The sequence below is a fragment of the Erithacus rubecula genome, assembly GCF_903797595.1.
Source record: "Erithacus rubecula genome assembly, chromosome: 4".
Lineage (NCBI taxonomy): Eukaryota > Metazoa > Chordata > Aves > Passeriformes > Muscicapidae > Erithacus > Erithacus rubecula.
In genome coordinates, this window is record NC_136686.1 from 40,294,819 (window position 1) to 40,307,912 (window position 13,094).

Here is a 13,094-nt window from a genome sequence, read left to right on the forward strand (position 1 = left end):
AGCACAGAGCTGCTCTGAATCATTTGTGCCACTCAGAGGTGTGCTTTAGTAACACTCAACAAGCGTCAGCGAGGAAATCTGGCCTCCCAGGCTTGCTGTGCCCCTGGGGCAGGGGCCAGGGAGGTGGAGAATAATGCAATACTTGGGATTTTTCCCTGGAAGTACACAGCAGCCTGGGGAGAGCCAAGTTCTGGAGGCTGATATTTGGCATAGGAGAGGCGTGTGTTCTGCTAACAGCATTTGTTCTGCAGCATTTGTGCAACTAAAAATCTGTTGCAGTACCAGGAAAACTAAAGTGCTTTCAGCCTTACTGATACTAAAAGACCTTTGTTGGTACTGCTGTCTCACTGACACCTTCACCTGGTATGGGCTGTGGGGAGCAGGACACATCCCTGCTGTGACACTGCTGACAGCCCTGGGCAGCTACAGTGGGGTCCTGGACCATGGGGAAGCCCCAGGGGAGAGGTCAGGGTCAGTCAGACCCATGACTGCTCTCAGCCTTCAGACACTTGCTGGGTGCTTCAAATTTCAAGTGACTTGAGCAGGTTCCTGGGTACCTATTAGGGCATCCTTGTGTGGGTTTAAAAGTCTTAAGTTTAGGTACTGGAGTGTGAATGTTTCAGAATAAATATCTAAAGATTAAATGTTTACACTTTAACCTATTTACTGGTCAGCATAAATCCAGTATTTTTTATCCATGGGGACACAAATATTTCTATCCAGTTATTCTTGGGGTGTGTTTTTCTCTCTGTATAATTTTATACTTCCTGCATTTTGACCTTTTAATTTGATTATCAGAGTGTTTCAGGGTCATCCTCTCTCCACATGGTTTCATTGTTTAAGCAGATACAGACATGGAGCAGACCCACAGGTCACAGCCACTATTTTTTCACTAAGCTCCAAGCAGGGTCCTTTTCCCAAGTCCTTTTCTTTTTTGTGCAGCTGTCAGTGAGTTTCTGTTTTAAATGAAAATGTATTCATGAGTCTCCCCAGAATTACTATGCTTATACAAACACCTAATACATTTTGAAACAGCTATGGAAAAATCCAGCCCAACCATTCTTATGTGTTCTTTTCTTGTTCTTTCTCCAGCCGTTCACAGAAAAAAATGCAGTTGGTTTCAAATATCTCATTTTTTGCCATGTTTCTGATGTACTTTATGACTGCCATATTTGGCTATTTGACTTTCTACGGTAAGTATGCAGTTCTTTACTGATCAGAGTAGAAAGAGGATACATGTAAAATCAATAGTGTATCCCAGCTGGGAAGTCCCATCACTTATATTAAAACACTTTTCCAAATAATTTTCCTTAAAGTTCTCATATTGAAGGTATAAATCCTTTCCTCCTTTTCCCCTGTGGATGAAAAGCACAAGTGAAATTATTATTTGCAAAAGGCATTCCCAAAATATGAAGGAGAGATTTTACAGAATTGGGGATTAGCTGGCCCCCACTAAGATTTTGTTCCAAGGTTCTCACCTGAATGATGTGTGCATTGGTAATGGCTGAAGCATGCATATTTGCAAAGATTGAGACAGATTTGAGTGCAGGTCCTAGGAAATGAGTAACAAATCGGCCATCACAGCTTTTTCACTTTCTTAGTAACACTTTCATCATAGAGACAGCAAACCAAATATTTTCCCTTTGTCCCTAGAGCTGACCTCTTTAGGTCTTGGTTAAATAAACTGGCAGTGAAGGGGGGGAAACTTTGAGCATTGTCCCAGCTCAGCCACCAAAGAATGGTTATCTCAGTGTGTGAGACTCCCACCCTGTCTCTTTACATGCGTATCAGTTCAGCTGACAAAAAAATTATGTTGTATCACTAAAAGATACAATATGTATGCCCTAAAGGCACAATTGTTCTGTAAAGTAGGATAAAATATGAATGTTGCCCAGAAACTCCTGGGAATGTTCCCCATGGAACTCTCATGTTCCAGTATCATGAGAATGGTGTCTTTTTCCATGGACCGTTAAGGGGTTACAAGACAGGTGACAAAGCTGATGTTTGCCTTTTACCTCAGAGTCACCCATCAGTCTTCACCACCCTATTCCAAGTGGCATTTTTGTTATGACCTACTCATTCATTATACTGTCCCTTGTGAGCCACCAGTTGCAAGAGAAAAAAAAAAAAAAGTAAATATGAACCGTGGCATTTTTTTTCCAAAGGTGTACCTATCTCATATTTGCTTTCTCAGACTCTCATTCTGATTATGAGGCCTTGAGTATACATGTGTTGAAGTAACTTGAGGTCATCTGTTCTAATTTTCCCAATAAACCCACAAATAGGCTGCAAGTGACAACAGCATCAGCCGTTCTCATCCAGCTGCTCCCACCTAACACATTTTCGTAGAGATGCATCAAATTAGCAGCCCCAGGGAGCAAGTGGGTGTAAATCAGCATGGACCCCTTCGCTTTGGCAGGGAGGAGATTCTGATGTGATTGCCCCAGGGATCTGAGGAGGCAGATCTGTGGCGCTCCTCTCTGGGAATCTCCCACATCCCTCAAGGACGAGGGTCTGGAGTCCATGGAGGAGGTAGGGGCTGCGTCCTTCTGGCCCTCCCGAGGGGGAATGGCGGAGGAATCCCTGGGGTGTCTTGTGTGCCTCTCCCCATATTAGGCATCCCTGCTCTCCAGCATTGAGAGCCCACAGGTAGAAGCTGTGGAGAGCTCTGCTGGGGCTTCTGCAGTGTCAGTGCAGTGACAGGCTGCAAAAAAAAAGGCACTGAAGGAATGTAGAATTCCTCCTTCTTCCCCTTGAGACCAAAAAGACTTTACCTTTCATATTTTCACTTACAGTGTTCTAACCCTCTTCTCTACCCTTACCTGGGTAAGAACAGTATTTTTATTGTGACCATTTCTTCTTTACACCAATAGTACTTGTCTGTTTGCTGTGTTCTCAAAAGTGTTGCAGTGATGACTATATTTACATTGCAGAATTACAGAAAAGAGGTGTTTTTCTTCCCCTAAAAGGTCACAGTGTGGTTGGGCTCTGTGGTGTATCTAGCTGAAAGGAAAACAGACCTTCAACTGTAAGCCTTGCCCTTCACTTCCTACCTGGCTGCAGCCCGTGAGCGGTACAGAAGTTGCAGTCTGTGCTTGCAGGAGCAGAGTAAGCTCTGTGTTGCAGAAGCTGTGCATGTGCCCGGCTTGAAAACCCCACTCCTGATCTGCAGGGAGGTGGGAGAGCATTTTCTTTCTCCTGGTGGGGATTCAAGCACTGCCTAGGTGGTGTTAACCTGTGGTCTCTACCCAGAAGGACGCCCTGGGGGGAGTGTAGGCATTTTGCCACAGGACAGATTCCTCTGCCTCCAGGAATACATGAGGTTTTGCCAAGTGCCAAAGATGGTAAATTAGAAGTGGCCACTGAGTTCCCTTTAAGAGCTGTTATATTTTACCACCAGCTTTCTAAGATTAGCAGGCAGAAACAAAACATGGGTATAAAAATGGGCTGCAGGTGTGTTTGGTGGCATGCTTAACAGCCACCCCTTTAGATTATTGCTCCTGGATATTTAAAAATTGCAAAGCAAACACGTAGGTCCCTCAGCAACTTGGTTTTCCTGCTGGTTAGTACATGTAGATCTTCTCTGCACTATTTATCACTGCTTCAAGGAAACATTTTGGCAGGAGATTGTATTAAATAATGCCAGCACCTCCCCGTTAAGCACCCCCTGTGATTTGTCTTGGCTGCTGGGGCTGCTGGCCAGCATGGAGCTGAGCTGCAGGCTCTGTTGGCAGCTCTCAGAGGAGCTGCTGAAGGATTTGAGTGCAAATGTCAGAGCGTCCTGCTGAGAGCTGACCCAAGACAGGTTTTGTTCTCAGTTGAGGACAGGGGCACTGCTTTTTGCTGGAAGTTTATTTGCTGTTTAGACTAATTTAGCTCAAGACCTTGCAGTTTATATTAAGTTCAGCCATTGCAGTGCATGTGTTTATTTTTATATAATTTAAAACTTAAAAAATAATCCACAGAACCAATAAAAAATAGCTGATTTCACTTCACCTATTTTTGTATATATGTATATATGTAAGCAAGCTTTCATGTATGTCTCACTGTTGTCTTTCCTACAGTGAAAATTACCTTAGACTTAGGCATGTGCTGTCATGAATTAAGATGCATTCCTAAATCAGGCCTCCAAAGGATTAATCTGGAATAATAGGATTATTGGGATTTTGTTCAAAGCACTGTTTTAACTCAAGGATGTTTCATTCCATACTCTTTTGTTTACAGATAAATCACTTGTTGTTCAAGAAGCCTGTTGTTAAGCAATGATTTTTGTGAACTAATTTCCCTTTTTTGCCAGAACACTTACCTTACTGTCTTTCCCATAGAGAATGTGCAGTCAGATCTGCTTCACAAATACCAGAGCAAAGATGACATCCTCATCCTGACGGTGCGCTTGGCAGTGATCGTGGCGGTGATACTCACCGTGCCTGTGCTGTTCTTCACTGTAAGTATAAAGGTCTGCTTGGTTTGGAACTTGACAGCAGCTGTACACAGCACATTCCTTCAAACACAGTCCAGTGGTGGCTGAGACTACAAAATCAGCTTGAGCTTGGATTAGTCTTTTATCATGCCAGACTCCTACTAACTTCTGGAGAAGTTCTCTGTGCAGTAAATGAATAAATAAATAAATAAATCGCTTTTGGTAATAAACCTGTTTTAAATTGAATCTGCAAGGGTCCTCTCTTACATCACACCACTTTACTGGAGCAGGCTCAGAGGTGAAGTTCCTTTTTAAATGGAGAAGGATTCAAAAAGGCATGTTGAAAAGAGAGGAATATCCTACTGCACATGCACATGTACCTACGGTTCTGAAATAATAAATTAATTTTAAGGAGTATTTCAAAGGACATTACTTCAGGCAACCCAGATCTGTGCAGCACTTGTCACATCAAGAACTAGTTAAAGTAAACATGGGAAGCTTTGAACTGGCTCATAGACTATTCTTGACAGAAAACTTCCTCTCTGTCTCTCTCTCTCCCCCTACAGGTACGTTCATCATTATTCGAGATGGCCAGAAAAACAAAATTTGACTTATGCCGTCATGTTTTGGTTACTTTTGTTCTTTTGGTTATCATCAACCTGTTAGTCATTTTTATCCCATCCATGAAGGATATTTTTGGAGTTGTAGGTAGAGTATCCTGGTTTTGTACTACTAATAAAAAAACAGTTGCTAATCAGCAACACAATACCTCGCTGTTACTGACAGTTAACAAAACTCATTCATTTTAATTTTGCAGGGGTCACTTCTGCCAATATGCTGATTTTCATTCTTCCTTCATCGTTGTATTTAAAAATTACACAGCAGGATGGATCAAAGTTGACTCAGAGGATTTGGGTATGCATTCCATTCCCATCAGTGCAACACTTCCACCTCATCATTCTCTTTAATATGCTAGGTGCAAAGCAGACCTAATCTGAACATGTGTGTGAGCTCCTTTACATTACATTCCCTCTGTGCTCCAGTCAGCTGGCAGCTGTGCTCGCCCTTCTCCTTTGCTTACCCTGGGAGTCCCCTGGTGCAGGGGCCATGCCATGCATCTTGTGTTTTGGGGAGGCCCTTCTCTATGGGATGAGGCATTTCCCTGGCTGGCAAGCAGCAGTAGCCATCAGCAGGGTGCAAGAAGCCCTCCAGCCCACTTCAGCAAGCCTTTCAGCACAGCAGCTCTCTCTGCTTGTGTGCTGATCCAGAAAGCATGCAAAGTGCTCCGTTTGCAGTATTCCTCGTGGCTCTAATGGACCTGAGTCAGACTTAGGGTGGTTCCACATGAAGCAGTCAGCTGAAGTGTTATGTTAGCTGTTTGGCATGCATGAGCAGATAGGAATGGACCTTGGAAAGATTTCCTGTGAGCCCCAGAGAGTGCTGCAGCTGAAAAGATGCAACACTCCTGTGTATTCCCAGTCTAACAGGGCATGCACTGGAAGCATTGTACAATCAGACCTCTTCTCTAAGCAGACAGGTAAAAAACATGTTCCACTTTGGCTGCATCCACAGGTCCCATGACAAAACTGCTGAACTTTGATGAACACGTGTCCAATGGGAAGAATATAGTGATTTCTGTGAGGCTTTGAAAAGAGCAGAGCTGATCAGTCCTAAAAACAGACTCACTTAATCCTCTTTAGGGATGATCAGTGTTTAAGAAGTGAATTGAAAGGAGAAAAAAAAATTAGTTTGGTGTTCAGCATGTAATTATTAATGATGCTAATCTGTTTAATTATCTGTGGGTCTTGTCTTTACCAGAAGTGCTAGCTCATTTTAACTGATAATTTTGACACATCACCTTGTACATCTCTTTAAGATAAGTTAATATACTTTATTGTCTTTTCTTTTTATTCATTAATCTTCTCTCCTTTTTTTTGTTCCAGGCTTCTCTTTTCTTGGCACTGGGGGTATTGTTTTCCCTAGTGAGCATTCCCTTGGTCATCTATGACTGGGTACAATCAGGAGGCAGTGATGAAGGCCACTGAAGTTCACCTTCTTCTCAAAAGAAGATACCCCTGTTTGCTACACACCAAAATCGCAACCATCCGTTCTGTTGTCTATTCCACCTTTTGTGAGTTTACTCAAATCAAATCCAAATAATGATTATCCAGTACTGAAAATACTGTCATGGAAGTATTTCCTCACAGAAAACAGACCCATTCTTCCAACAGGCATATCACTCTCCGATCAGCAAAAAGTCTGTGTTAATTGTCCATGAGATTATAAGCATCGCTCATAGAAATTCATCACAATTAGTTTCCCCTCTTCCACCCATGAATTGCATTGTTCCATTATTATCCTTTGCCCTCCAGCCACAAGCTCTGCTCCTTTAGGGCAGCAGTGCCTGTTGCTATCAATTCCAATTGGAGTGTTGTCCATTCACATCCTTCCCCCCTCTTTTAGCCAAAACTCTGCTCTCTAATTGTATGCATCTGGTTTGTTGGTTTGTTTGTTTGTTCTGTTGCTGTTTCAGGCACCATTTGCCTCACTGGGTTAAGTGTAGCATTCTGGATACAGGCATGAAAAGCACCACGAGAGCGTAGCTGAGCGCTGTGTAAGCGTAGGTCCTAAATCTGGTGCTTCTCTCTGATGTTTTGGGGGGGTGAACTAGCCCCAGGGCTTGGCCCATTCATGGCTTTGGGGAACAGACTGTGTGTGTGTGTCTGTGTGTGTGTCTTTGTGATGTGGAGCAGGGAGCAGGAGAAAGACAGCCACCACCACCAGCCACTATTCCTCTGGCACACTTGAGTTGGAGGCTGACCAGAACTTGACCCCCAACCATGAATCCTTGAGTCTAAAGAGAAGCAGACACTTGGAGATTTCCATAAGAAGTCTGCATTTTCTTCAGTATTAAACTGATTAGTAATGCCCCATTGCTCTCAGAAAAAAAAAAAAAACAAAAAAAAACCACCAAACCCAACAAGCTCCAATTTTATCAAAACCTACGCATTTAATCATACCTCATGCCTTTTCCATACCTTGTAGGGACTGGCTCCTCTCTTGTGTCTTACCCTCCTCCCACTGAAGTCAGTGGGGTCTTTGACAGCAGTGGGAGCAGGATTTGACTCACTCTGCTGAACTACTAGATTTTTAATGTAAATTGAAATCTGCAACATTTCTTTAAATGAACAGAAATACTTTTTATATTTGAAAGATTTCATTTACATTTTTCATTAGTTCTCCGTAACAGTTAGAAGATATTGAATTGCTACTAGCAGAAACTCTGTAACTTGCAACAGTTGTCCACAGAATAAGCATTTGCCTAATGCCTTATAGCTGGTGTAGAGAACCACTTGTAGAGACTCAAAAGCTAAGCAGGTGATCACTCACCGTCCTGAGCAGACATCTGCTATTAGTGCACTGCCAGCAGCGTAAACATGTTCACTTTGTGTCATTCACTGTGCAAGCCAAAAAGTGTCTCAGAATATGAACATGGCTCCCACAGAAAGAACTGATGGCTAAAGGAAGCCCCACTTCATGCCCAAGGGCTGTGATGCCCTTGGTATGCTCAAGCCATACCTGTCAGTATGCAGTGACCCTCTTGTTCTCAGTAGCTGCTTCATTGAAAACTCCCTTTGTAACTGAGGAAGCAGACCATCATCAGCTGTGAGGAGCCTGTCATTGCAACTTCCTCTTTTTAAAGTTAGGGACACATTATCTGGGGTATTGGTATTTCTGTGACCTACTGAATTGCCTCAGTTGCCATTGCTTTGTGCCACATGGCTTGAAGCCACTGAGAGTTGAGATCACAGAACATATCTCAGGACCCTGAAAGTTGGTTTCTAAGGATAATATCCAGAGAGGTTAGTTTGGGGCCATCCTAGGAATTTGGGCATTGAGATGCTGATGGTTCATGCTGCTGAAACTAAGCCTACTAAGCCCAGACATCCAAATCTGTACCTTAGCATAGGCAGTGAGGTGCTTGCCTCTGACGAGTATTCACTGTGATCCAGAAATAAGGCAGAGTGTATTCCACAGGCTGCCCAAGTACCTGGAGTAGCCCAGTAGCAAGAACAACACCGGAAATGTTCTCCCAGCAAGGTGTCTGGTGTGTCATCCTTCTCCCAGGCAGCCCCTAGCCCAGCCTTTAACACACAAACCACTGAGGTACCTGGGATCCCTGTGCTAAGATCCCTTGTACTTTACTGTGGCTGGTCTCAGACCTTTGCCTGTGATGGTGCAGGTCACCAGTTCTCTCTGCGCTGTCCCCTTATAGTACTGATCCCTGCCCTTATTTAAAGAGAAGTCTGTACCATAGCCTTCAAGACCAGGTGTTAGGCAAGCTCTGGGGAGCCTGTGCTTTGTTCTTCTTTGCACCTCCTTCCAGACATCTTCTCAGCTTGGGATGTAAATTTGTCATTTTCGTTTTGCAGGCCACTGCAGCAGAAGCCCAGCATCTCACTCCATTCTCTGACTCAGCTTGCTGAGATTGCATTTCAAGTTTTGAGGTCCCTTATTATCTCTCTGGATTTATCCTTAAATCCTGACTCAGACCTGAGAATGCTGTACAGTGTTATCCTCAAGATGCTACCGAGCTCTCCTGCTTTCTTCCCCTTTATCTTTCATCTACTACTGATCAATGAGCAGCACAGCTCTGTGCACTGGGGGGTTGTGAGAGATGAGATCCTGGGAATGACTTTCAAGTATCCAGGTATGAGCTAGAGGTCTGATCTGTTGCACAGGGTTCCAGCAAGGTCACATATGTGACATCTCCCTCCTCCTTCCTTCTCCCCCCAAATAGTCTATAGTCTGCTGTTTGAAATATGAACCCTTGAGTTTTGGCACCCAACTTCCTTCGACTTGAAGGGCTGTTGGGTCACTGATTGTTCATCTTCCTAAGTCTCCTCCATCACTATTACTCTCTCTCCTCTTTGCTATTCTGCCTTCTCCTTTTCCCCAGTTTATTTGTATACTGGAGTTTTACTGAATAAGTAGGGAGAATGAGCTGAGTGTGCATAGAAGTGAATTTACCCAAGGTACTGAACCACCAAAGCATGTCTTATATACTGAAAAACAGATACCCAAAATATTAAGTCTTTAAACAGACTCTGTTTCTGGGTCTCTTAAAAAAGGAAAAAAAAAAAGAAAAAAAAAAAAAAAGAGGGAATTTTGCTTAGACTAATTTACTGGCATCATATTTATAGATATTTATGGAAAGGAATCATGTGTTTATTGATGTCTGTGGTAATGAACGTGAAATAACGTGCTTTTTGTTTTCTCATCAGGTTTATACATTCTTAACAGAATGCAATAGACCCTGCTGTAACTGTCAACATCAGTGATGGATGACAATATTTGTATGAGGTTATCTGTAAAATGTACTGCTGTTATTCAGTTCATTTGGAATAGTGAACTTGTAGCCACGATTGTATGAGTCCCACATATTAGTTAGGATTTTAAAAGCACAGTGAAATGCTGTAGAAGTTTCTCTGTTGTAAAATTAATAGGATCCAGAATACCATATCTACTTAGTAGGTGATAGCATGCTTTCTTTTCATAGAGAGTTTATCACTATTGTGAGCACTGCAAGTGTCATCGACTGGATGCAAAATTGCTCCTAATAACTGCAACAAAAACTTTAAAATTCTTGTGTGTAGTTACAACAGTTGAGTGGTGAGGGACAAGGGAGGACTAATTAGAAGCAGGGATTAAAAATAAGATTGTAAGAGTTAATCCTACACTTAAAAGACTGCCTTGTTGCGTCTCCTAGTCCACAGCACATTGCAAAGAAAATAGTTACGGGCTTAAAGCAACGGTAATAGATCTGCCCTTCTCTGTCCAATGGAAAACATGCCTAGGTAGTAAAACACAGTAAATTGATATTTGGGAACAGTATCTCGGGGCAGTGACCTCTCTGGGTGATGCTTGCTCCTGGTCAGAGGGCCAATGCCAAATCTGTGCACCAGCACAGACCTTTTGTAGAGCTGACACGGACCAAGTGATGTCTGGCACATGTGCAAGCCTAGGGCACAGCAGCTGGTGTCATCCCGTGAGGTCAGGGATGGGAATGTTCATCCACTCCCAGGGCTGCTCTTCTGAGCCACATATGAACCCAAAGCCTGTGCTCCACCTGTAATAGGTCACACATGCCAGTGTGGGTTGGATGATGTGTGGCTTTTGTCTGTGCATCTGCCTTACAATGCATAAGCGCAACACAGCTCTCTGATTGAGTATTAAACAGTAACAATTAATGGTATGTCTAGCTTATCTTTAAATTTACATATTTCTTTGCTCGAACCTTACATTAAGGCTAAGAGCTAAAATTAAACTTCTCGTGGTGGTGTCCCACCTCCAGTCCTAGTGCCCCACCCCAGTGCCTGTAGGAGAAAGGCACCACAGAATGTACTCAGCTCCATCAGCAGCTCCATGAGATGGCTTTATCAGCTGGCGCCACGGTGCTTTCATAAACAAATCCCCAGAGCCCCTGGCGTCAGAAAATCCTTATTTCCTATAACCTACAGCAAAGAATGTTTTATTTGTATCTAATGTAAGGATTTCTGTAACAAACTGTGAAAAAAAAAAAAGGTAATGAATTAATAAAAGGTACAGGACTGGAAAGTCTAGAATTCACAAATTGTACACATACCTACGTTTCTGAAGACAAATCTATGCAGTTGTGTTGTATTGTAGGAAATTTCATTTTTATGTACATACATATTGTAAATAAATAGGATGCTGTATATTTTTGCAGTTGTTTATCCCCTATGAATAGAAGTGTTGAGATAGGCTCTGCATATTAAGAATAATTTTAATAGAAAAACAAATACTTTAGCTTCTTAGCAAAATGTATATCCTTTTCTTCCTCCCAAGAGTTCACAAGTTAAATCCTAAACTTGGAATTATAATTACATCCCTAAAGTAAAAAGATAAATAAAATGTCCAGTTAAATTGCTGGGATTAATTCCAGTGACTCCCTGTTTTCTCAACAGCAAGTTTGCCAGTCTTCCTGTTGGGTAGAATACCTCCCTTGTTAAAGGGCCCCTTTGGTACCCAGATACTGCTTACCTCCTCAGCTGAGGTCAGTTGGTAGTAAAGTGCTGAAAAGGCTTTATAGAAGAAACCATGGCAAACTGCAGCCAGCAGTTTGACCTAGCACTGTGCCATGTTGTACCCAGGCATGCATTTACCCAACTAGTACAAACAGAAGTCAGGGAAGAGCTTCTGCATTTCCATTTTCAGCCATCAGAAATGCCAGTAGTTAAGAAAAAAAAAGTTTGACAAGCCAGGGGTTGGCAGCAACCAGAGTAATTGGTGTCATTTCCAGCCCCCTCCCTTTCTGCAGAGTTCTGTGGCTGCTCTGCCTCAGAACCTGCTGCTCTCATGCAATCAAAACACTGGCACCTGAGGCTGCCAAGAGCTTCCCTGGCCAGGGACTGCTTGCATCTCCCACCCTGTGAACAGGCAGAGGTTGTTGGATAGCTGTGTGTCCAGGGATGAGAATGAGGGAGGGGAGGGCTGGGTATGTTCTGAGAGTGCATCCATCAGAGGCCTTGCATAGACTTTCTCACTAGTAAAGCATGGAAATGTTTTTTCAGGGCTGCTGAAAAATGGAGGTTAAGAAATGCATCTAAAAATAATTGTGGGGTTTTTTTCTGTGTTTACTTTATGGGCTTGGATGAAAATGAAACTTGAAATAACATTTGCTTTTATCATGAGCACAAATCTGAGGGGAAAAAAAAACTATATACAGTCAGTTCTACAGAGCTTTTCAAATTAATACCAATGTATGTTTTGTTTTCAATGTTATAGCCAACAAAATATAAACTGTAAAGGTATTTTTCCACTAGACTTGAACTTTACATTGTTTATAGAAACCTGTTTTTAGTGTCCCAACATATGCTAAGGCTCACACAGATCCAGTATAAACAATGTTGTTTGAATGATGTATGCTTGATTCAAGCTCATCTCTAATAGATTGTTGAAGTGAGTCATCGGTAACATTTACTCCTGTTAACATCACCTGTTAACTTTGTGCTGCTCATGTCTAAATAAACAACACCGTTTTTCAGTTTCTATGTGTAAATAAAATGTATCAAGTTCTATGATCTCTCTGTTACCTCTTAGTTTTTAAACATTAAAATTGTGATCTGAATTAATGTTGGGGCCATACTCATTCTCTTCCAAAGGGATGACAATGTATCATTTTAATGGCGTAAGTAGCAAATGCTCTCTTGCTCCTTATCCGAGTATTTTCACTGAATTTAGGGCATGCTGCTTTTGCAAAGCAAACTATATTAGATCTGGTGCAGTATATAGAGCAAAGCATCAACAAATAGCTATGAAACATTAAGGTGAAGTTTGTGATAGTTTTACAGGGACCTGATGGGGCAGATGGTTGTGACAGCCTGCAGTTGCTGAAGATGACAGGATTCCTCAAGGCCAGTACTTGAGTTTCTGCCTGCTCCTTGAAGACTGTCTGAGTGCTTGCCAGTCTGTTTCAAGGTCAAATCAGGCAATTTAACTTAAAGGGTTGCTGTTAAGTTGCGATGGAGAAAATGTCAAACTGGTGCCTGAAATGACTAAACCCCTGCCAGACTTTTCTAGCTATGGAAGCAGAAGCCATTAGCAAATGTATGAGGAGGATACCCAAAGACAGTAATATCTTAGGCAGCTT

At 42.4% G+C, this 13,094-nt stretch overlaps 1 protein-coding gene across 2 annotated transcripts in view; it reads left to right on the forward strand.

Moving 5' to 3' along the window:
- The window catches only part of SLC38A1 (solute carrier family 38 member 1), a 32,839-nt gene extending 20,314 nt beyond the window's left edge, over positions 1–12,525 (forward strand). Inside the window, exons 11-16 of one of the 2 annotated variants that reach the window (XR_013774005.1) lie at positions 1,093–1,193; positions 4,326–4,444; positions 4,987–5,128; positions 5,238–5,335; positions 6,364–6,551; positions 9,706–12,525. Coding sequence is in view for 1 of the 2 variants with exons in the window: in XM_079303953.1 (XP_079160079.1) it covers positions 1,093–1,193; positions 4,326–4,444; positions 4,987–5,128; positions 5,238–5,335; positions 6,364–6,465 (562 nt within the window). In the remaining variant the exon portion in view is untranslated. Of the gene's footprint in view, positions 1–1,092; positions 1,194–4,325; positions 4,445–4,986; positions 5,129–5,237; positions 5,336–6,363 lie in introns of both variants that reach the window. The other variant, XM_079303953.1, reaches the window with a different exon arrangement.
- The last annotated feature ends 569 nt before the right edge of the window (positions 12,526–13,094 follow it).